Source organism: Capricornis sumatraensis, chromosome 8, assembly GCF_032405125.1.
Source record: "Capricornis sumatraensis isolate serow.1 chromosome 8, serow.2, whole genome shotgun sequence".
In the NCBI taxonomy this organism is placed as follows: domain Eukaryota; kingdom Metazoa; phylum Chordata; class Mammalia; order Artiodactyla; family Bovidae; genus Capricornis; species Capricornis sumatraensis.
Window position 1 is genome coordinate 68,563,778 of NC_091076.1, and position 25,549 is coordinate 68,589,326.

The 25,549-nt window shown below is 41.6% G+C and overlaps 1 protein-coding gene and 1 non-coding gene across 2 annotated transcripts in view; both read left to right on the forward strand.

The window, feature by feature from the left end:
- CRLF3 (cytokine receptor like factor 3) overlaps positions 1 to 25,549 on the forward strand; it is a 42,425-nt gene that overhangs the window by 8,333 nt on the left and 8,543 nt on the right. The window contains exons 2-6 of the mRNA XM_068976866.1: positions 6,467 to 6,674; positions 9,310 to 9,397; positions 10,526 to 10,703; positions 12,368 to 12,590; positions 13,493 to 13,625. Of these exons, the coding sequence (XP_068832967.1) occupies positions 6,467 to 6,674; positions 9,310 to 9,397; positions 10,526 to 10,703; positions 12,368 to 12,590; positions 13,493 to 13,625 (830 nt within the window). The remainder of the gene's footprint in view (positions 1 to 6,466; positions 6,675 to 9,309; positions 9,398 to 10,525; positions 10,704 to 12,367; positions 12,591 to 13,492; positions 13,626 to 25,549) is intronic.
- LOC138084897 (small nucleolar RNA SNORA30/SNORA37 family) lies at positions 17,690 to 17,820 on the forward strand. The gene has a single exon (XR_011145298.1). It is a non-coding gene; the product is annotated as a small nucleolar RNA SNORA30/SNORA37 family (small nucleolar RNA).

Here is a 25,549-nt window from a genome sequence, read left to right on the forward strand (position 1 = left end):
GATCTGAGTTCACTGACCTGATATCGAACCTGGGCCCTGGCAGTGAGAGCACCAAGTCCAAACTACTGGACTCCCAGGGAATTCCCAGGACAGGCTTTTATTATTATTTTAAGAATATTTATTAATATTTATTTATTCATTTGACTGCACCGGGTCTTCATTGTGCCATGTGGGATCTTTGATCTTTTCATTGCAGCCTGCGGGATCTAGTTTCCTGACCAGGGTTCAAACCCCGGGCCCCTGCGTTGAGAGCACGCAGTCTTAGCCACTGGATTACCTGCGAAGCCCCGTGCTTTCCTTATTGAGGGATATCCATGAATCATTTATATTTGTAGTTATTTTTCTTTATTTGCATTTGCCCCCGCTAGTCATAAGACCTTGAGACACTTAACTTTCCCAACGCCTCACTTTCCTATCTGTGCAATGAGGATAAGGATAGGACCTACTTTATTTGGCCACTGTGGGAATTAAAGGGAGAAATGTATTTCAAATGTTTAGCACAATGCCTGGGACTTACGAACTGCTTAATAAATGTTACCTGTGGAACTAATACCATTATATTATTATTCAGGGTGACCTCCCCTACTTCTCCACTGGCAACTAATTCTTGAAATGTCTCCTTTCTCTTCCAGCAGAAAGGGCTTTTTGAGCTCTGATGGCAGTTTGTGGCTGTCCCACTTACATAAGAACTTAATACTTTTTACTATAGTTACGCGAGCATGCAACTTTCTCCTTTCCTAGAATGACACAGTTTTCTGAGGTCAGGATCATGCTTTATTCATCTTTATAACCTCAGTTCCTGGCACATACTAAAGCTCAATAAATATTGAATGAGTGCTTTTACGAATGTTCTGGGTGTACTTTTGCAGACATTCTTTTTAGATTGTTCGTGGCTTTGATTATATGCACCCTGTTCACTAATGCAGATAATCACGAATTAAACATTTGTTTTGTCATGATTTGGTTATCTGTTGCTACATAATAAACTATGTCAGAGCATAGTGCCTTAAAAGGCAGTCACTTGCTTAGTGTTCTGGGGGCCGAGTGGGGCCCAGCTGGGCAGTTCTCCTGATTTTGCTGGCAGCTCTTCTGTAATTGCAGTCAGATGGCAGCTGAGGCCGGAATGTTCAAGATGGAATATTTACTTACCTGTTTGGAGCCTAAAGTGGTAGCAGGGCTCAGCTGGAATGCTGGCGTGGCTGGGCCTGGCTACCAGGCCCTCTTTCTTCCTCCCACCCCTCCCACTTTCCTCCCCCCCTCAACTTGGTCTCTCAAGAAGGATAGCCATGCTTCATAAATGGCAGGACCCCTCAAAGTGCAGAAGCAGAATTTGCCAGGTCGTCTTAAGGCTGCGGCCTGGAGCCAGCACCGTTCAGCTCCGCTCTGTAAGGATGCACGGCTGACTGCATTGCTAGTCACCGCCCAGCCTGTATTCTCACGGAGGGGTCTCTACAAGGATCTGAGTGCCACAAGGCATAGTTTGTGGTTCCCTGGGGCCGTTAATGTAACAGACTGCCAAATCATTTAGTAAAGTTTTCCTGTTAAAAGTTTAGTAAGCATTTTTAAAGAAAGCCTAATGTAAGAGCGACAAGAAGGAAATGTAGCAGTGCTTATGAGTCCATACATGAAGCAGACAGTTCAGATTTTGTGCCACTTGACTGGCTTTGTGATGTGGGCAAGTTCACCTCTCTGACTCCTATAGGTCACTCACCCACAGATGATTTCTTCATAGGGTTGAGGTAGAATTTAAGTGAGAACAGGGCTGTAAGTACCTGGTACACAGGTGTTGGGTAAGTGGGAGCGGCTGCTATGTTGTTATTATTGCCATTATTATTACTATTATTATTAATGACTTATGTCTTGATGTCAGTGTGAAGACAAATAGCTAATGCAGTACATTTCCTGTGAACCGAGAAGGAAGATTTTGGTTAGCTTCTTCAATTTCAGTTGATTACTTTGTATCTTTGTCTTTTATTTTTGATGTATATGTTCTTGTTAGCTAATGGTATTTAAAGCCAGCCTCTAATAATTTGTTTCCTATAAGCAAAACAATCGGAAGCATAAATTCTTAGATTATAGTTGGAGGATAAAAATTCTTTTCTTCTGTAGTCATGAAAATCCATGGTTTAGAGGAGATTCCAGTTACTTCATTTCCTGAAACACAAGCATATTATGTTATAGACAGAGCTACTATATATTGCCACTGAAGATCAGAGATGTCTTAAATCAGATTCTACACAGGCTTTTTGATATTTTAGTAGCTAAACTCTAGAGGAAAATCAATATCAGTCACTATTGTCTTGGAGGGCTGTGAAGTATCTTTTACTAGGCTTTTGTATGGCTTTGTACTGTTATATACGCTTATTGACTTTTTGAGAACTTCTGTTTAAAAGTTGCTTTGGAATTAGAATCAACTGCAGTGGAAAGTTTGTAAGTTTTAATGGTCTGTTATACTAGAAGTTTTAGTAGAAAATTGGTTCTGAATATTGTTAATCAATATAAATAATGTATATTGCATTTCCTTTCTGAGACCTTGAGTTGTATATCATTTGTATCCTTCTTAAATTTACTTTGTTACAAACTGTAATAGTTGTTTTGCCCTGAGTGGTTGTCTACCGCACCTTTCTCTATGCAAGGACAAGAAATACACACTGAAGCAGGAAATGTCTTGAACCAATCACGTAACTTTACAGGTTTACCAGAATGCTTTAAAATGGGTTCTGGGGGACTTCCCTGGCAGTCCAGTGGTTAAGACTGTGCACTTCGAATGCATAGCGTGTGTGTTTGATCCCTGGTTGGGGAAGTAAGGTCCCACATGCCACATGGCCAAAAATGAAAAAATAATTTAAAAACAAACAAAATGGGGTCTGTACGCACTAAGCAGCTTGGTGCACTGGACAGACTGTGAACCTTTGAGTCATGCTATTTCTGGCACCAGGAGGCTGTGGGGAAGTTTTTTGGCTGCTTTGAGCTTTTTCTTCAATGTAGACAACACAGACCCACCTCTCACAGTTGTTGGGTTGAGTGAACGAGCTAACAGTGAGCCCACTGGGCCATGGTGCCACATCAAATACCAAGAAATTCACTCAGCAGTGAAGTCCACATTTTAAAATTAGTTGTATAAAAGCCCAAGGAATGACCTTGATTAGTTACATGATTCGATTAAAGGTGACTGTAGCTTTGAATTAAGAGCTATTTCTGGGAGAAGAAACTGGTGCCAAGGACGTGTCAAGTTTGAAACAGTGGTGGTCCAGAATTTATGAACAAAAAGGAGTCACATTTATAATGAAATGACAGGAGGTGAGTTTGGAAATGGATTCTCCCTTCACTGGCCCTCTCACTGCTCTGTGTTTACACACTTCCTTTTTTTCTGAGGTTCTGAAACAAAGCAAAACGTAGTGGGGCTCTGCAGCAGCAGCAGGAGCTTTTGAATTCTTTCTAAAGAGGAAATTGACTTTACCTAACCAGTGCACTTCCTGTGTATGTGGTATCCGTTAGGGAGAGATACAGGACCTTGTTGGTACAGCGCTCGACTGCAGAATTTCCTCTTGCTGGTGTGTGTGGGGGGGTGTTCGAACTGTATTTCAGAGCTTCAGTTTGTCGTCTTCATATATCCTGGTATCTGTGAGGTCTGTGTGAATCACCTTGTTACCATTGCAGGTTCTGATCCAATAATTCTGGGTAGGACCTGAGATTTTCCGTTTCTAACCATATTCCAGGTGAGATGTATCAAAATCCTAAGGCATTCTTTCCCTGGTTCTTTTTGAAAGGTCTTAACACATACATGGGCTTCTCTGGTGGCTCAGAGGTTTAAGCGTCTGCCTGCAGTGCAGAAGACCTGGGTTCAATCCCTGGGGTCAGGAAGATCCCCTGGAGACGGTAATGGCTACCCACTCTCCAGTATTCTTGCCTGGGAAATCCCATGGGCAGAGGAGCCTGGCAGGCTACAGTCCATGGGGTCACAAAGAGTCGGACACTACTGAGTGACTAACACTTACACACAAACACATACACGATTAACTTAATTGTATTGAACAACACTTGGTTGCTAGTTTTTATGTATGTTAGGGCCTGATTCTCAGGTACCTGATCCCACAGTTGGGTGATGTGCTAAAGCAAGGACATTTTTAATATAACCCTCTCGTTTTTTTAAACTTCAACTTGGATTTAGAAGTTCTCTAGTAACTTTACAGAGATTAATAGCAATTAAACTTAAGTTAGAATTTCTTTGTTCTTTATGATTTAAGAAATTCTTTCACTTACTGCGCAAGCACCATTGTAACTTACATTAATGTTAAAAGGAGAAGAAATCGTTTCTACAATCTCCCCAGCCAATGAGACTATTTTTTCACCTGTATTTCTTTGTAGCCCTTAGATGTGGGCATTTTTTGTTTTCACATGCTCGTGAACATTTCTGGGTAACTTCTTTGTTCTTAATGGTTTTATTTATTTATTTTTGGGGCTGTGCTGGGTCTCCATTGCTATGGGCGCTTTTCTCTAGTTTTGGGGAGTGGGGCTACTCTGTAGTTGCAGTAGTGGGCATCTCCATGCAGTAGTTTCTCTCGTTGCTGAGCACAGGTTCTAGGGCCCACGGGCTTCAGTGGCTCCCAGGCTCTAGAGCACAGCCTCAGTAGTTGTGGCGAACAGGCTTCGTTGCTCTGCGACATGTGGGATCTCCCCTAATCAGGGATTGAACCTGTGTCTCCTGCATTGGTAGGCGGATTCTTTACCCCTGAGCCACCAGGGAAACCCCTGGGCAACAATTTTGTATTCTGGTTTTCAATTTTAGTGTTAGAGAATAAATAGAAAGTTTTCAAAATTTCTCTGTTACCTGTTGAAATATTGGGCTTTATCCATATTTTGATACATTCTTTTCTTGGTGGATTTCTTGTAGCCTTCAAATGCTCTTCCTAAGATCAAGTTAGGAAAGGGTTAGGGTAATAAACATAATATGTCTTAGGAAATTAATATGATAATATTTGGAAAGTACAGTATGAACTTGGTTATGAAGATGGTTAGATAGCATCACTAACTCAAAGGACAGGAATTTGAGCAAACTCTAGGAGATAGTGAGGACAGGAGAGCCAGCATGTTGCAGGTCATGGGGTTGCAAAGAGTTGGACACGACTTAGTGGCTGAACAACAACAAAGTGTGAGTTTGGTTTAATGCAGCTGACTGTAGTTAGAATTTTCCTGTTAAGTGAGAAAAGGTAAATTGTGTGTTATCTGTATGCTTAAAAAGAAAATCTGGTGTCTGTACAGGCAGCTGACTTGTTTTCAGAATATCTGTGAGATGTAAGGATTTTTCTGTCATATCTCTTAGAACAATCATTCTTAATCTGGGCTCTGTGGACCAAGGGTAGTGTGTCTGAAAGCATGGGCTGCATAGTCACAGATGTGCTTGTGAAAAAGGAGGACTCTGCCTGTACGTTCCCCTGACCCCTTCTCCAAGCTAGTTCTGGGGTGGAGCCTTGCCATCTAAACTATAACAGGTTGTCTGATACGTGATTCTTCCGCAAACCAAGTTTCAGAATTACTGCTCTGGGCAAGCCATGGTTGGGATCTGAGGGACTTTGTAATCTCTGATATTGAATCAGTTTCTTTTTGGTAGGGATTATTCATTTTTTCTGGGAAGGTCTATAAACCTCTCATTGAAATTCACAAGGGACCATGACTCAAAGAGGATGATGTCATTGTCCCAGAGGTGTGCTTTGAACATCTTCTGCTTCCTGTGAACCTTTTGGATTGTAAATAAATTCTTAGTTTTTTTTATTTTTACTATCATGAGGGCATTTTGTCCACATTGATTTTTTGTTGTTGTTGTGCTTTTTTAAGCTATCATTTCTTTTCTACTTTTCAGTGAAATGATTTTTTTGCAGGGGGAAGGGTGGGCCTCATGGCATGTGGGATCTTAGTTCCCTGACCAGGGATCAGACCCATGCCCCCTGCAGTGGAAGCATGGAGTCTTAACCACTGGACTGTCTGGGAAGTTCCAGTGAAGTGAATTTTAATCTCTTCCTAATCTAATTTTTTTCTTTGGCACTGAAACATTACTATTTCCAAAAACTGCTTTGTGCAGATAATATTATTGCTAATGTTTATTTATTGAAAGCAACAATGTGCCGATTATTTTACCAAGTGCAGGACATAGACTATTTAATCCACAAGCAGCTCCATCAGGCGAGCATAATTATCCTCATTTGATGAATAAGGGCATTGAGGCATGGCGTGTTTAATCATTAATAACTTAATCCTATTGACACAGTCTGTGACTGATGGGACCAGGGTTTGAGGCTGTTCTGTCTCATCTGAAGGCAAACACTACGCAAGTCTGCACAGATGAATCACATTTGGTTTACCAATGACTGGAAGGTGATGTTGGGGTAGTGCCTTGAGATTATTCTGGGTGATGCCTGCGGATCAGCCTTTCCTATAGATTCTGAGTTTTTATGTTATTTCATTTCAGATCAAGGAGAGTGCATCCCAGACAAGAGATGTCCTCAAACAGCATTTTAATGATTTAAAGGGAACGCTTGCAAAGCTCCTGGATGAGCGATTGGTGACCCTCTTGCAAGAAGTGGACACCATTGAGCAGGAGACCATCAAACCACTAGATGACTGCCAGAAGCTGATAGAACACGGAGTTAACACCGCAGAGGACTTAGCCCAAGAAGGTGGGAGTCCAGGGAGCCTGTTAAATGTGGCCCATTCAGGCCGACGTTGTGCTGGTTTCCCAGGGCACCAGCAGGCTTCCTGCCGTCTCTGGGTGCTTAGACTGTTCGTACCTTGGGAAAGTTGTTGATAATAGGATAACAGGGGTACAGTGAGGTATCCTAGGGTAAGTTGCAATTCATGTACTAATTATAGTAATTTACAGAACACAGAGTAAATGATCTTTCTTATGGTTCTGTGATAACAGTCTCCCATTCATGGTTAACACAGCAATTTTGCGCTCATTTTGAATCTGTTCACATAGTTTTCAGAGTGTTGATGGTTTATAGGATTTAATTCCATTGTTATTTTTAGAGGGTTAAGGAGTAGGATTGGTGTTTACTCCTGCGATTGTAATGGTTATATTCCTGAATGTAGTCAGTTACTTTGGTTAAAGCGAGCCCGGTTCTTCCGTTGCTAACTTCCTGCCTCCATGTCTGTCTACCTTCCTTCCTTCCCTCCTGTAGGTCTTTGTCAGGTACATTAAATAAAAAGGCACTAGTTCTGCCCTTTGGGGTTCACAGGCCAGTGAGAGAGGCACACATGGTGAGAGAGATCTAAGACCTCATGGGAGCACAAAAAGAAAAATGCTTAGCTCTGGAAGAGGGTGCGGTGGCTTCCAACAGGAGAACTTCCACAAAGGCTGAAGAAATTCATCAAGCAGGCAAAAGAGGAAAAGGAGTTCACAGCAAGACTGGAAACAGAAGTCATGCCAAGAATAAAGTGAATGGCATATCTGGGAGGTCTTGAATGAAGTCTTTTAGGCAACAGAGTTACACAGTCAGATTTACATTAAAAAAAAAAAAGACACTGCCCACCGTTCAGAAACTGTATTAGGGGTTTTAAAGAACTCAAAAGAGCCTAATGAGAACTCCATGGCAGCAGTCCAGATGGGAAATGACTAAGGCAGTGACAGGTGAAGGTGAAGCAGAGCAGGTTTTAAGATTTTTTGGAGGTAGAATGATGGGTGATTTTACTGAGCTCTTCCTGTTGGTGTTGGTGATTGCCCAGTTATAGGATGGAGGAGGAAGAGAAGGGTTTGGGATGACCCAGGCCAGTGTGGTTTTAGAAGACTGGTGAATTGTACCATTGACTGACTCAGGACATGAAGGGGGAGGGTGAGTGGTTAGACAGTTGGTTCCGGGTATGTTGAGCTTGAGGTGCTGAAGATGTCAGGAGCTGGAAGTGTGGGTGTGATGCTAAGGAGAGAGATCCTACCTGGAGAGGTGACTTTGGCAGGGAGTGGTGTGTACAACACATCTGAATCCATGGGAATAAGTAAAGTCATCAAGAGATAGCACAATATGATTGAAATGACTCCTTGAGATGTTCCTATTTCCACTCTTTCTCTGTACTTTCTTTTTTAAAAATTATTATTAGAGGATAATTGCTGGTATGTATATATAGGTCTCCTCCCTCCTGAACCTCCCTCCCACCTTCCACCCCATCTCTGGACTTTCAGATGGTTCAGGGTCACTCTTACTATTCTTAGAATTTAGGTTTACCTGAACTATGACATTTTCAAAGACCCATCTTTCTTTCTCCATTAAAAACATTAAAGTAAAAGTTACATTTCAGTTAAAAAAAAGGGAGAGGGTACAATATGAGATGGGAAGGCTGCAGAAGGTGGGACTCAGAGCTGCCAACATTTAGAGGTCAGTTAAGGACAGAGGACTCAGGGAAGGAGACTGAATGCCGTCCGTTCTTCATTGAGTGCTGTGCGTGGCACAGAATAACAAGTGTGTATGGCTCCCAAGTTTGTCGCTTCAGCTGGAAGTCAGTCCCCTTTCTAGTCTCACTTAGAATATAGTACTAGTGTTATGTTTACATGCTGATTCCATTTCCATCTTCTCTTCAAGGACACATGTTTATTTACCACTGACCATAACAGTGCGTTTGAGAAAATTCTTTTTAGCAGGACTGCAGAATGTCTTTCCCTTGGGGGCTCAGCATTTGGAAACAAACTCAGCAGCAGTTCAGGACGGGTCAAGAGTGTGTACCCATCAGCATGAGGCCTAACCAGTGTTTTTATTTTAGAAAATAAATCCTTTGAGGCACATACATGTTTGTTACAGCATCTGCTGCTAAATTTTTTTTTTTTATACTTCAGAAATATTTTTAAATTTCAAACTTTTTTCTCCTTTCCCTTCCCAAGGGATAAAAAGAACTTACTTATGGAATTTTGAGGATTCTGAAGCAGTGTTTGTATGCCTCTGTTTTCCTTTTGGTGAGGGGTAGGGTCATTGTTATGTGGTCTCAAAACGCTTGAGTGACTCCAGGGCACAGTGAGACAGAAAACAGTACTGGTAGTGTTCTTCAGGGCTGCGGAAGGACAGGGTCCCTGGGGACTTGGCCATACAATTGGTTGATAAACCAGGTTTCCACTTGTAGAGCAGAATCTTTTATCTCTGGCAGAATGCAGTCACCGTGTACCCCATTCCTCTTGTGTTTCGCTTTAAAGTCACTTCTAAAATAGTTTCTGCACTTGCTTTTGGGGAATTTGTGACATTACATAAGAATCGTTTTCAAGAGACGCGGAGACCCACCTAACACAGGTGACCGTTTTTCCTGTACTGGTTCTCTTATCCCCGATTGTAGGTGAGCTCGCCATTCGGGGAGGTGTAGGAGAACAGAATGAAAAGCTCTGGAGCTTTACCAAGAAAGCCTCGCACATCCAGCTGGACAGGTGAGAGCGCGTGTCTCTTAGGCTTAAACTGCTTTTCTTTCTTTTTTTTCCTCTCTCTCTCTCCCTCTCTCCTTCTCTTTTTCCTTGTTAAAAATTATGATTCAAGGAGATAGTATATTTTTCAAAGTTTCACTACCCATTACCAGTATTACTAGTGTGGAATAGTCGAGATTGTAATCTATGAAATAGAACTACTACAGATTTTCTTCAATCCTAATGTGTAAGAGAATCATTAAATTTTAAAAATTCTGGACATATCATTAAAACTGAGTCATAGCTCAGACCACGAAGTCCTGTACAGCACGGGGAATTGTATTCAGTAACCAATGATGGACCATAATGGAAGACAATATAAAAAAGAATGCATTAATATGTGTAAGTGAATCACTTTGCCATACAGCAGAAATTAATGCAATACTGTAAATCAACTGTACTTCAATTAAAACAAAGAAAATTGAGTCACAACTCAGTAAACCAAATCTTTTGACTTAAACTTGCCAGTTGCGATCCTATCCCTTTTCATCCCCCACTGCCATTAGCATTATTTACCAGCGGCTTCTGCATCCTTACAGCATGTGACTGATTGAAAATGTTCCTTGTTAGGACGCCCCTGGCTGTGCAATGGTTAGGACTTCGCTCTCTGTTTGCTGAGGGCCTGGATTCAACCCCATGTCAGGGAACTAAAATCCCATGAGCCACACGTTACAGCCAAAAAATAAAGAAGTGAAATGAAAAATAAAATATTCCTTGTTAATTTAAAAAAAATTGAGGTATAGTTGATTTGCAGTGTTGTATGCGCTTTGGGTATACAACATGTGCTGTGCTTAGTTGCTCAGTCATGTCTGACTCTTGGCAACCCCACGGGCTGTAGCCCACCAGGCTCGCTCCTCTGTCCATGGGGATTCTCCAAGCAAGGATACTGGAGTGGGTTGCCATGTCCTCCTCCAGGGGATCTTCCCAACCCAGGGATCGAACCCAGGTCTCCCACATTGCAGGCGGATTCTTTACCGATTAAGCTTCTAGGGAAGCCCAATATAACATAGTGATATGCAGTTTTTAAAAGCTATACTCCCTTGTATTTTTAACTCTTGGTTAAAAGTCTCATAAACATGAGCTTTCTGTCCTCAGCCTACCAGAAGTGCCTTTACTGGTCGACGTGCCTTGCTTATCTGCTCAATTGGATGACTCAATTCTTAACATAGTGAAAGACCATATTTTTAAACATGGAACAGTAGCATCTCGCCCACCGGTACAGATAGAAGAACTGATAGAGAAACCTGGAGGCATCATCGTACGGTGGTGTAAGGTATGTAATTCAGAACTGTAGAAGTGGCTTCAACGTTATGAATTTGAGTTTTGGGGGCCTTTACAATTTTTTTTATTAGTTACCTTTGACTGTTTTCTTCTCTGCATGAAGAAAAATGCCTTTTGCTTTACAATTAAGATCATAGGGAACTTGAACTAGCTGTTGCTTTGAGATAAACAGTTTTGAAGGTACTTTTTCAAATCTCTGTATCAAAATGTTTCCCATCACACATTTCCCAAACATAACTTGGTGAGTTGAGAATTGCTCCCATTTCTGTTTATTAGAAAAGTTCAGAAGGTGTTAGTGAATGCTGGGTGTTGGATATTTTTCTGTTAAACATTGAACTAGTACCTCTGAAATAAAAGCTCAAAAGTATGTTCTTTTCCCCCACACTCTCAGCATTACCAAGAATTTTGTGTATTAAGTCATATTAAACGTGGTAAGTCCTATTATGCATGTGAATTACCATATTTTAGATAAAAACCATGTCCAAGTGAGTCATAATATCTTGGCTGTTGACAAATACATCATTCAGAGGTGGGTGGTCAGCTTCTGGAAACTCTTTTCTTAAATGGGATTTTTACTTTTGTTATAACATTTTTTTTCCTGTCTTTGATTAATTTTTTATTTTTTTCATTGTTTTTAATGAAGTTTAAAAAATGAAGCCTTTGTACAGAAGAAAGAAGTAGAGATACTTTTGTTGGTTCAAAACAAAGACTCTTATTCTATTTCTATTTTTTTTGCCTGTCAGTTCTTTTGCTATAAGTATTATTATTCATGCTTTCTTGCATACACATTTAAAATTTTCTAAAGTATATATAGTTATAAAACTATGAGGTAGCATATTGGATCTATACTCTACCAGGAGATAACCAAACTCTTCCCAAAGTGATTGTCCCCGAGTGTCCTTCTACCAGGAATGTACGCATTCCTCTTACTCTGCATCTTCACCAGTACTTGGCATTGTCAGACTTTATATCTTTGCCAGTATAGTACCTCATTGTGGGTTTTGATTGCATTTTCCATACTACAAGTTAGGCTGAATATCTTTATATGTTTCCAGCTGCTTATATTTCTTATTCTGTAAAACACTTACTCATGTCTTCTGTGCATTTCCCTTGCTGGCTGCTTTGTCTTCTATTAATTTTACAAAGTCCTTTATATATTTCAGATATTACCTCTCTCTTAGTTATATGAATAATGTAGTTGCGGGATGCTTATCTTTGAATTTTGACTGTCTTATCTTGGGCTTTATTGTGTAGGAAACACGTCGTTACTTCAAAGGAAGCAGATCTGTTCATATCAGACCGGGGTTATAAAGCACATGGTTCAGGGACTTCTGGCAGTCCAGTGGTTAAGAATCTGCCTGCCAGTGTAGGGGATGCAGATTCAATCCTTGATCGGGGAACTAAGATCCCACGTCTAGGGGCAACTAAATCCAAGTGCTGCAATGAAGACAGTGCAGCAAAAAATAAAAACACATGTTCAGTAAGGAAAAGAAGGGAAATGATGATGTCATATTTTCTCTGAGCTTCCTGAGACCAGCCCATATTCAGCATGTGGGCCTGTTTGCTCAGCCCCAAAGGCCCCCATTCAGAGTTAGGTTGTGATGCTGAGAGAAGTTGTTCTCTGACTTCTACCTAACATAAAGCCTTTCTCCCCAGGTGGATGACGACTTTACCGCCCAAGATTACAGGCTCCAGTTCCGTAAGTGTACTTCCAATCATTTTGAGGATGTATACGTAGGCTCTGAAACGGAATTCATTGTATTGCACATAGACCCCAACGTTGATTATCAGTTCAGAGTCTGCGCCCGAGGAGACGGCCGACAGGAGTGGAGTCCATGGAGCGTCCCCCAGATCGGTCATTCCACGCTGGTGCCGCATGGTATGCTGTTCCCCGCTTACTCCTGAAACTTTCCTATGTATGAAGACTTGTATTCTTTGCTAAAAGGCAGCCCACTGACAACCCTTTTTCCTAAGGATAGACCTTGAATTGATGGAGAATGACATGAGACATGTCTTTTACTTCCTGCTCAAATTCTTTCATGTGAATTTGGTAAATTTTCATTCATTCTTCTCTCAAACATCCCCAAACAGGCTAAACAGGTGGTTCAAGTGGTAAAGAACCTGCTTGCCGATACAGGAGACGTGGGTTCAATTCCTGAGCTGGGAAGATCCCCTATAGGAGGAGATGGCAACCCACTACAGTATTCTTGCCTGGAGAATCCCATGGACAGAGGAGCCCAGTGGGCTACAGTTCACGGGGTTGCAAAGAGTCAGACACGACTGAACATTCATGCACACAAGGTTCCCCAAATAGTGCCAGATAGGATTAGAAACGTCCCTAAAACCAAAGATTTTTAAATATTGCCTTAGAAGACTGCAATATTTAACGCAAACCTTCAATGTATATCTTGGTAGGGGCTTTAAAAAAAAAAGTCTTATGATTTGAAATTGATCTCTCTTGTATTACTTTTTAAAAATATTTAGACTCATTTGTTAATTACCTCTTAGTCAGGTTGGAATAAGCTCAAACATGATTTTATTGAGTAGGGGATAATGCTTGTTTGATCTTCCTTGCCACAAATGTGCAAGAAGAGACTAAAATCTTCTTTATGATATGTAGGATTAACCATGACACCCTATCACTGAATTTTTCCTTTTATTGAACTTGCCCATGACTCCTAAGAGTAGCTAGCATCTTCCAAGTTTTATTTAATATATCTGTGTTGAAGATTTTCCCCAAGTGATTGTAACAATTTTCCATATCTTTTGCTTTTTAAAAAGAGTGGACAGCTGGCTTTGAGGGGTACAGCCTGAGCAGTCGGAGAAACATAGCGCTTCGGAACGATGCTGAGTCGTCCGGTGTTCTCTACTCCAGCGCCCCCACTTACTTCTGTGGGCAGACGTTAACATTCAGGCAAGTGGATATTAAAAGATCTCAGGCCTTGGGCAGTAGAGGGAAGTACGCAGAGCATCCAGGAGCTTCTGATCTAAAGAGTCCTGAGTTTATTCCGTCATTTCTAGGCAGTATTACCTTGGAGCAATTTCCTTATTTCTCTTTGCTTCGCTTTTCTCATATGTAGTCGTAGAGTTATTATGAGCATGAAGTGAGATAATGTAAAATGCCTTCCTTTGCTTGATAACATAGTGCATATTCACTGTGTTTGGGTCTTCTTTCTTCCTGGTAAATAGAGATAAACAGAATGTCTCTCAAAAGTCCATCTTAAAAATTCAGAGGTTCCCAATTTTTTTTTTCCTTTGTGAATCCATAAGAGCAGGTGTCAAAGACAGCCTAAACATACTATTATATAGATACATATGGTATATATGTTTAGTCTCTGTAAAATAAAATGGAAAACAAGCCTCTCCTGCTGCCAGTTAATTTTCTATTTCTTCACCCATTGCTCCCTGTCTTAGAAAAATTCCCTTTTCCTTGTTTTCATGTTTTCTGAGAGACATTCTCTGTAGTCTTGTTTCTAAATAACTTTTCCTGAGAACAAAGCCCAGTTTTGATTGAGGAAAGTAAAGCTCACCTGATGTTCACCATACACCCCTCAGTATAGCAAGCTTTCCTCTAGGTTTTAAGTCATGAGAATCGTGGGATTTTATTGTGAATGCTTGTTCCGGGTTACTCTTGTTTTCAGTCTCTTGTTGTATAAGGCATGGAGAGTATCTGAAAGTTTTCTCTAAGCTAATGTTGCCATGTTCTCCACCAGCCAAGTCATTTGAACTGTCAGCATGATCAGAATGCACTCGTTTATGCTTTGCCTCATTTCTGACACCTCCCCTTGCCCCCTACGTTAAATGAAAGAATGACTTAATAACCAGGAAAATACTGACAGAGAAGTAAGGAGTCTAGTACCTAACATCAATTAGTTATTCCCCGGGTAATCAGTTTTCTGAACTAACAAATCTTTTCTCTGCTTATGTCCCTTGTTGATAGAGATACTCCCATTAGTGAGTCTTCTGAGAACAAGGGACTTCTGTATAATGACAGGGCTTCCTGAGTTAATAGATTCAGGCCAGATCTCTCAGCTCATAATAAGAAGAATAATCAGTGTAATATTGCAGCTTTAAGTTGGATTTACCATGTGCCAGGTGCTATTCTAAGCACTTCACTTACTGATTCTCATAACCCAGTGAAATAGGTTTAGTTACCCATTTTATGGATGAAGATACTGAGGCACAGGGAAGCCCAGTCACTTACCTATAACTAGTAAGTGGCAAAGCTGGGATTTGAACCCAGTCAGTCTGGGTCTCATGATTTTAACACTGGTCTTTATTGCTTCTTGGGCTTCCCTGTGGCAGGAAAATAATTCTCCTGACTTGAATTTGATCCCTGGGTTGTGAAGATCCCCTGGAGAAGGAAATGGCTACCCACTCCAGTGTTCTTGCCTGGGAAATCCCATGGTAGAGGAGCCTGGCAGGCTACAGTCCATGGGGTTGCAAAGAGTCGGACACGACTTAGCAACTAAACAACAAACAGCGATATTGCTTCTTGTTAGTCTTTTTCATGCCAGAGTGTGGAAATGTACAGTTTTTCCGTATCCTTAGCTCTTTTCCTTTCCCCTCTTCTGTGACTTTTCTCCCTTGGTGATGGTGATCGGGTGCTCTTCTACCGGTAACTTCTTCCTCTGTGAACCCAGGGGAACCTGGCCAGTAGATGACCCACTTAGGTTTATTTCTTAAGTCATTCAATAAATGTTTTTAGGTTACAACATTAGAAATTACACACTGATTTACATCCACCTACTTTCTGCAGCCTGTGGCCTGACACTTAGTTGGCCTTAATAACCCATTAGCTCCTCCCTCGTCCTCCAAAGGTGCTTGACTGGGCCCCTCTTGGCAGGTGATTAACTGACTGTTAAGCTCAGTGTTACCTTAGTCAGACCTTTGGATTTTTGTCATTTTTCCTTTGAAAGTGGATTGAAGATGTTTTTTTTCCTTGTTTAAAGTAATGCCAGTCATTGGCAGAAGATGTGAATGGTGTGTTTGTGTGTGGGGGCACCGTCTTGTGTTTGGGGGGAGGGCGCAGGCAGATAGGCCTACTTGAATAAAGGTAAACTTTACCTAGTTTTTTAAGGACTTCATAGTCAGAAGGGTGATTATACTTCTGCAGGCCCTGTCCTGTGGCTCAACCCAGTCTATGCTGAAGTTTCTGAAATGCTTAGAGCTGCTGATGTCAAAGAAACCTGTTACTGACCAGCTCTTAACAGTCTCTCCAGACCAGTCTCAGGTGATGCCCGGGTCCCCTCCTTCCCGGCCACTCCCTGACTTCCTGTCTTGAATATTCCTGCCTTCCCTTGCTTCTAAAATTTCCTGATTTTACTGTTTTTTAAACCAATGTTTACTGTCTCTTCTCTACCACCCCCTTTCGTTAGCTTCCCTTAGTCTGATAAAATATTTGCTGATCTATAAAGTGTGTAGAAATATTTCAGAATATCACTGTTACTCAGACTTGAGCCCTGAGAATGGATTCTATGCATTAGTAGTTTGATATTAAGTAAAGAATCTGGGATATTGAGAAATCTCATTTTTATAAGAACATATCCGGGAAGAAGAAAATTTTCTTTGATGGTGAGACTTTTGTCTTAGTTCAGAAAATTACTTAATAATTCTTGGTTACCTGTGAATAAAGGAACTTGGTAATCCTCATTTCTCCTGTAAACATTGTCATAGTCAGCTTATGCACTATTGTTGCAAATAGCCTTGCTTTGCCCAGTGCCAAGGAAGCCCAGAGGGAGAGTAGTCTTCTGCTGTTGCTGTAAATGTTTGGCAAAGCGCTTAATTTTTTTAAGTTTTATTTTTTGCAGTTGTTACCTACAATGAGGGCATCCCAGGTGACTCAGTGGTAAATGAATCCACCTGCCCATTTAGGGAATGGGAATTTGATCCCTGGGTCGGGAAGATCCCCTGAAGGAGGAAACAGCAACAAATCTTCTTGCCTGGAAAATTCCATGGAAAGAAGAGCCTGGCAGGGCACAGCCCATGGAGTGACAAAGAGTTGGATACTACTGAGTCCATCCATAATGAGCTTTCTGAGCCTGGATAGTATTTGGAGAGGAGGTGGTGGTGTAAGCTTGTATGTTCTCCTCCATACCGGGCTTTTTCAGTTTGGAGGGAAGTGTGGCTAAAGTTGACCTTGGAATGTGGGTATTGCTGCAGCACTTGACGACGTTGCCATGTGAATAACAGAGCTTGATTTTGGTTCTCTCATACATATATATTTACTGAAAAGTAAATAAAAACAGAGGCTTCCCTGGCAGTCCAGTGGTTAAGACTGTATGCTTCCACTGCAGGGGGCTCCAGTACGTCCCTGATTGGCGAACTAAGATCCCACGTGCTGTGCTGTCAAAACAAACAAAATATATGGGATTTAGAAAGTCGGTCATGACGATCCTATATGCAAGGCGGCGTAAGAGAGACAGATGTAAAGAACAGACTTTGGACTATGTGGGAGAAAGCAAGGGTGGGATGATTTGAGAGAATAGCATTGAAACATGTACATTACCATATGTAAAAAGGGTGACCGGTGCAAGTTCAGTGCGAGAAGCAGGGCACTCAAAGCTGGTGTTCTGGGACAACCCAGAGGGGTGGGGTGGGGAGGGAGGTGGGAGGGGGTTCATGATGAGGGCACATCTTGTACACGTGGCTGATGTTGATGTATGGCTAAAACTATCACAATACTGTGGAGAAATTATCCTCCAATTAAATAAATAAATTAAAAAAAAAAATCTTCCTTTCTAACAGCCTTCCTTATCCTGGTAGCCTCGGAAGTTACTGTCTTCCTCTTTACCCATGAGGAAATGAGAGCAGAGAGAGACTGACTCATCAATATTTAAATCCTGAGCGGCTCACCGCAGTCGGTGCTCTTAACCACTGTGCTACCCTGCCTTTCGCAAGTAACATGACATGGTAAATCGAGTGGTAAATCGGCTGGCTAACTTTTTTCTTCCAAGAACATCAAAAAGTAAAGTTCCACTCGCACTTTCACAGGTCCTCCCCTAGGCAGTGGGGCCAGGATTTGGTAGCTGGTGCTGAGATTGACAACCCTTGGTTATATCCTTGCCCTGAGACTGTGTCAGTGGCGACCGTCAATCAGTGGGCGGGGGTTGGGGGGGAGTCATGTTCCAGTTACTTATTGTTGTGTAACAAGCCACCCCCAAACTTAAACAACTCTAGTCACTTATTTAGCTCAGGAAACTGCAGTTCGCAGAGTATGGCAAGGACAGCTCATCTCTGCTTATGTGGAGTCAGCTGGGGTGGTTTGACCAAGGGTGGTGGATCAGCTTCCAAGATGACTTGTTGACATGGCTGGCAGATCGATTCTGGTTCCTGGGGCCTCTCTGTGGACTGCCTGTGCCTGCTCATAGCCTGCTGGCTGGGTTCCAAGAATAAGCATCCCAAGAGATAGGAAATAGAAACTGACAGTTTCTTAAGGTCTGAGCCTGGAAACTAACCTAGTGTCACTTCTACCATGTTTTGTTGCTCAACTGGTCAGAGTCCAGATCCCAGGGAGGAGGCTTAGACCCTGCTTTATTTATTTATATTTTTTGCCGTGTCTTGAAACATGCAGGATCTTAGTTCTGCAACCAGGGATCAAACCTGTGCCCACTGCCCAGTCTTAACTACTGGACTGCCAGGGAGATCCTTAGATCCACTTTTTTTTGTTGTTTTGATTGCACCTTCCTTGACCAGCACTGAGACTCACCCCCTGGAGTGGAAGTGCAGAATCTTAACTGCTGGACCACCAGGGGAAGTCCCTAGACCCTGCTTCTTGATGGAAGAAATATCAATGAATTTGGAGGCTTTCTGTTAGAAATACCATGGTTGGTAGCTGTTAGAAAGGGGTTTCTTGGAATATGTGCATTTGGTTTAATGCTTGCCTTTGGTTGGACATTAGCATTACCTTTTCTGAATGAATTTAAGATGGAGGAGATCTTTATTTTCCTGTACAAGCTTGGTCTCTGTCATTACCAAGTGTATCTTCAATATTAATTACTACCTCTTCATATCGTAAAAAAAACCAAAAATCTCAGTCTAATATAATTTTATCTGGAAGCATCCCATCTGGGCATAATCTCTACTAGGATTAGGAAGTTAATTTAAGTATAGGGTCTTTGAAATCTTGTCAGTTTCTTCTTTTATTGAGATAGTGCCCTGTCCTAGGAGAATACAGCTTTGCTGGTGGTTTCTGTTTTGTTTGCGTGATCCCCTTGATGTGTAGGCTTGATGTGTAGTTCTTTCAGGGTGAAGCTTGTCTCTTATTCCCCAGGTGTGGGGAATGTTGTCAGACAGAAGTTTTCCCCACAGACCTTTTATTATAGACTTGGGTGAGATAAGACAGGTGGTTCCTAAGTAGACTAAGGATTCTGCAGGTTTCAGTTTGTTTGTAGAGAGAGGATGACACGAACTCATAGAATCATATCTGCTTTGGGATGTTCACAAGGAGTTATAACTATTCCTTACAGATAATCTGAGGAATATTTCTTGTACTTTTTTCCTATCCATGTCTCTCTGTCTGAAACTGCTTTTCTAAAATGTAAGGACAGTTCTCCTGCTCACCTGAGGTCTTTCTGAATAATGCTGACCATTTCATTCAATTCTTATTCCACTCTGATGGTATTTACAGTATTTGGTATGGTTGGGAATGCAGAGTTTAAAAAAAAAAGGAAAAACAAGAACCTTTGGCTAGTAGTTTATAAGTTAGGATAAGAGAGATACTGAGGAACTTCCCTGGTGGTGCAGTGGCTAAGACTGTGCACTTCCAGTGCTTCCATTGCAGAGGAATGATCTGCAATGGTTTGATCCCTGGTCAGGGAACTAAGATCCCACATGCCGTTCAGCGTGGCTAAAAATAAAGAAACTAGTAGCACCGTAGCACCATTAAAAAAATATGATTAGACAGTCAAACCTTAAAAAAAAAATCCTGAATGCTGTGAGATATAGGGGAAGGGAAATTTACTTCTAGATGAGGGGATGATGAAGGCTTTATCTCAGAGCTGGAAAGGACAGTTCAGGTAGGGAAATAAAGCAAGAGCCAAAGATATGGAGGAGGAAAAATATGGAGAACAGGAAGTAATTAGTGTAAATGGGGTTAATAGAGACAGGTACATAGTCAGAAAGAGCCCCAGAAAAGTAGGATATTCTTAGTTCTGAAGTGTTTAATGAGTTAATGTCTATAAATCCTCATTACATGCTCAGGAGGTAGAAATGTTATATAGATGAGGAAACTGAGGTGTAAGAAGATTAAACCACCTGCCTGAGGTTGTACAGATTCTTTTGGGGGGATTTGTACCGTGAGGCATGTGGGATCTTAACCAGGGAGGGAACCTGTGCCTCTTGCAGTGGAAGCATGGTGTCCTAACCACTGGACCCCCAGGGAGTTCCCTGTACAGATTCTTCTAGTTATCCTGAGATTCAGATCCTGGCAGTCCAGCCCTGTAGGCCTCTCCGCTTGGACCTAGAATGTGACAGGAAGCCATTGGAGGACACTGAGCAGATGAATGAGGTGAGCTGGCGTACGTTTTACAGGTTGTTTTGGCTGCTGGGTGGAAAGAAGTCTGGAAAGTGGTGAAGGCCTGGAGACTGGTTAGGAGGCTGGAGAGGAGGGGCAAAAACGTTACCAGGAATGAGGGAAAAGCTGCACTCAGCATTCCAGGGTTAATCTTGGTAACAGCTCATGGTGACTTGGACCAGAAGTTAGTGATAAATGGTCAGAATCCAGGTTTATTTTGAAGGAAGCACTGACAGAATTTCTTGACAAGTTGGTTGTGGGGTATGAGAAAAGTGTAACCTCGGGGTTTCCAGAGTAAGTAACTTAGGGTAGAATTGTCATTTACTGAAGTAGGTGAGGCCTTTTGAGGAGCCTGTTTCTGGGTGAATATCAGTTTGTTTTTTCACAAATTAATTTCCTTATAAGACATTTAAGTGAAGATGTGGAGTGGACAGTGGATATACAAGTGTGGAGTTAAGTGGTGGAGACCAGGCTGAAGATACTAGTGAGAGTTTTGGTTTTTTTTTTAGTTTTTTTTGTCTGCACTGCGCAGCATGTGGGATCTTTGTTCTCTGACCAAGGATCGAACCTGTACTCCCTGCATTGGAGGTGTGGGTCTTAACCACTGGACTGCCAGGGAAGTCCAGCTTCAGAGGTTTGAACATGGTGGTTTAGTCGCCTAGTCATGTCCTTCTCTTGGCAACCCCATGGACTGTAGCCTGACAGGCTCCTCTGTCCATGGGATTTTCCAGGCAAGAGTACTGGAGTGGGTTGCCATTTCCTTCTTCAGGGGATCTTCCTGACCCAGGAATTGAACCCAGGTCTTCTGCATTGCAGGGGGATTCTTTACCAACTGAGCTACAAGGGAAGCACGGTTTTAACATATAGATGAGTATTTAGAGCCATGAGACTTGATAAGATCAGCAAGGGAATGAGTGTAGGAAGAGGACACTGGAGAATCTACCATTTAACTTTTGGGAGAAAGAACGAACTAAGAAAAGATTCTGAGGAAGAGCAGCAAGTGAGATAGATGGAAAAAGTGAGAGCATGTGGTGTCCTTGAAGCCAAGCAAAGAGTTTCCAAGAGGGGCTAGTGATCAAATGCTGCTGACCCAACAGAAAAGAAAAGGGCTGAGAATTGACCTTTGGGTTTGCAGCGTGGACGTTGCTTGGTGACCCTGACATGAATAGTTTCAGGAGAGTTGTTGGGGAGGAAGTTTGGTCAGAGTGGGTTTAAAAGAGAGATGAGATCTTCTGGGACCAGTAGATAAATAGCAGTACCTTAGTTCTCAGTTTTTTCCACTTCTGGAAACTTTTTGGAGGAATGAAAGAGGTGGGGGAACCCAGAAGTGCTTTTTCAACAGAACTAAGTAATACAGAGAACTCAAATTCCAAATTAGTTGTAAAGGCTTCATAAAGACACAGCTAGGGAGGAAGTCATGATAATTTGCTGGGCAACCTCAAAATCTCCAGATATTCAGCCCCAAAAGAAGACCCCACAAGACTATGAACAAGGCCAGGACAGAACAGTGCTTGAGTGTTCCTGAGGAAGCAGAGAGAAAAGGTGTAACAAATCTGCAGGGGAGTCAGAGTGTGGCTGTGTCTTTTGGTGACAGTGGACAGTGGTCTGTAAGCAGCCTTTGAAGAGAGCTCCTCTGTCCATGGAATTCTCCAGTCAAGAATACCAGAGTGGGTTGCCATTTCCTCCTCCAGGGGATCTTCCTGACCTAGGGATCAAACCCAGGTCTTCTCCTGCATTGCAAGCAGTTGTTTTTTTTTTTTTTTTTTTACCATCTCAGCCACCAGTGAAGAGAACTCAGGTTTTTTTTTTTCCCCTCTGACAGTACTGCTCGGCCTGTGGGATCTTGGTTCCTCGAGCAGGGATCAAACAAAGTCCCGCAGCTGTGAGAGGGCAGAGTCCTAACCACTGGACCACCAGGGAATTCCCATCTTCATTTAATTTTTTAAAAAATGCCTCCCATCAGTGTTTTGTCATTTTTTTTTCCTTGTCTTACTACACATGCTAGGGAGTGTAATTCTGAGTAGCGGCGTAGAAAGTAGACATCCTTGTCTTATTCCAGATCTAGGAATGAGGTGCTCGTATGATGCCAGCTGTAGGTTTTTTGTGGATACCCTCTATCAGGTTAAGGAAGTTTCCTTCTATTCTTACTTTGCTGAGAGCTTTATCTGTAAATGGATGTTTAATTTTGTCGTATTATTTTTATGTAACTACTAAGGTAATCGTGTGGTTTGTCTTCGGTTGATAGAATGACAGCAGTAGATTTCTAAATACTGGACCAGCTTTACATTCCCATGAGAAGCCCTGCTTGGCTGTGTGTTCTTCTTTTGTATATATTGCTGTAAATTTAGCTTTTATTTATTTTCTGAGGATTTTTATGTCCCTTCACAAGAGAGAGATCTGTCTCTTTTTTCTTATGATGTGATTGGTATCAGGGTAATTGCCAGCCTCACAGAGTGAGATGGGAAATCATTCTTCCTCTTTTATTTCTCAGAACTGTCTGTGAGAATTGGTATTGTTCCTTAAATGTTTGGTAGAATTCACCAGTGAATTCACCATCCTAGGATTCTATTTGTTGGAAGATTTTCAATTTTTACAATAATAATAAGATAATCAGTTTTATTTTAAGAGAGAATAAGAGCTATTTTAGGATTTGTATAGTAAGGAATATATTTCTATATAAAAAAATCTTTGTCTCCCATGACTTGATAAGACATTCCTTTTCTTTTTTTTTTTTTCCTGACAGGTCAAGCTGTGCCATGACCCTCTTTGTTAACATATGGCTTATTTGTTCCTTGGGCTAGATTCCCGTTGGGGACACACAGGCCAGCTGGCTGTGTTCCTGGAAGTCCTTGCAGTCTTCCCAGCAGCGTGTGAGGGTCCTGACCGACGCTGCTGCCTCCTTGTCAGTCTTAAGTGTTAGGTTTTAACCTTAGCTGTAGGCCATGATAATATTCTTCTTTTCTTTCTTATATTTATCATAAAGTTGGATACTTTTCATAATATATTTGGATATATTATCTGAACAATTGAATTTTTGGATCTTTGCTCCAGGTATTCACTGTGGGAAGAAGGAAGTGTGAGGTTCTGAGGCTTTACCACTTAAATCCCAGTTAGCCAAAGTGCAGAGTAATAGGTTTAGCATTCTTTTTGCTGTCAACCTTGCTTCTTTTTGTTCTGAACCATGTTCTTTCTAGAATACTATATCTTTGAGGAAAATTATCCTCTGCAGCTTTCTACATGATTCTATGCAGGATGCCTTCCTGCTAGTTTGTACATAAGTTGGTTTTTTTAAGTTGATTGTATCTCTGAGGTCACTGTACCCTGCCATCAATTATTTTATATGGCATTTTTCTTTTTTATATACTTTTAATATTTGGATGATTTATAGGAGAGGTGTTTTTAATAGGCTTGTTTATGTGAGAGAACCACTGAAATAGTTTTTTAGGATATAATGTCCTGATTACTTGTCTTGCAACTTAAAAATTAAAAAATGTTGGGAATCCCTGGAAGTCCCGTGGTTAGAACACAGTGCTTTCAGTTCTGGGGATCCGGATTCATTCCCTGGCTGGGGAAGTAAGAGCCTGCAAGCCGTGTGGTATGCCCCCCACACCCCGAAAAAATATTCAAAGATGTTACATTTACATTCTGTTTCTTAGTGAGCTATGAAAATAATTCTGGATTTCAGGAAAATTAGCTATTTTCACGGTTCATTTTATATTCAAAGAAATTTCTGTAAGCTTTTAATGGCAGACTTGTGTTGTTTATCAAATGCTGTTTTCATGCAGAATGTTTCTAGGAACAATTTTGTGATTTATTCAAATTAACAGTTTTTTTCCCTTTCTTCCCAAGATGTTTTTTCCCACTGCTTTGAGCTTCTTTTTTTAAATTGGAGGATAATTGGTTTTCAATGCTGTGTTGGTTTCTGTCATACATCATCATGAGTCAGCCATAAGTGTCCCTATGTCGCCTCCCTCTTGAACCTCCCTCCCGCTCCCTCCCCATCCCACCCCTCTAGGCTTCACAGAGCACCAGGTTGAGCTTCCTGTGCTATGCAGCAACTTCCTGCTTTGAGTTTTAACTCATACTTTATTTCAAGAAAATTTGAGTTAATTATTCATTTAAAAAGTTTAATCACAGGAAAAAATGTTCATTTGAAATGAGCTGGCCAAACTCAAGTGAGAGCACAGTTCGCCAAAAGGTACCATTTGCAAGCTCAGGAGTCCCCAGGGCCCATCCTCGCTTCTAACTGCATAGCTGGCTACAAATTCCAAGGTTTCCATGACCACGCTCAGGTTTTATAGTTTGCTGGCATGACTCACAGAACTTCAGAAAGCACTTCACTTATGATAACAGTGTTAATATAGCAGGAGGATACACATCAGAGCCTGCCAGAGAGAGGGATGCACAGGGCGAGATGTGAGGGGGTTCTCAACTGAAGCGTACATCGCAGGGATGCAAGACTTTTTGCAATAATATTCAGAGTATTACAAAGCAGGAATGCTCACTCCGCCGTTAGTGTCCAGAGTTTTTATTGGGATTTTATTGATTGCAGGAGATGCAGGTTCAATCCCTGACTTGGGAGGATCCCCCAGAAGGTCACACACACACACACACACCCCCCAGAAGGACACACATACACACACACATATCCCAGAAGGACACACACACACCTGGGAGATTGGACTGACATCCCTTTGCTCAAAGCCTCAACCCTGTGATCATATGTTTGATCTTTCTGGGGTGACTTGTTCCCGTCCTGAGTCATCATGTTCACACAAACTATCTAGGGACCCACCTAGAGCACCTCATTAGCGTGGGGGATCTGAGATGCCCACCATGAGTAATAAAGACACACTACTGTCACTTGGAACATTCCAGTGGTTTCAAGATTATTTCCAGGCATTAAGGCAAGCCAAATTCTTCATTAGGCAATACTAAAACGAATAATTACTATCCTCCATCTATTAGTGATAATATTAGCGTGTTTTTATTTTTTAGAGAAACAGTATTAGAGATGTTAGGGAAAAAATTGAAGTATCTTGTGTTCCTTAGAGTCATCTCTCTCTATATATATATGTGTGTATATAATATATATATTTATCTGCCGGGAGCCAGTGTGAGGAATCCCGCCCGTGACAAGGTCATGAGGAAGGAAGCTGACATACGCAAGGCGTGCTCAGACTTCAGGGAGCCCTCTGGAAATTCCTAAGCATGTACCCCAACAAAAATCTGCCGGTTTTTGTGCTCTGCTTTTCCACTCTTCTGACATTCTCTGGAAAAAGTCAATTCAGGGCTTTAGTCTTCTGCATTTGAAAGAGTGTTTC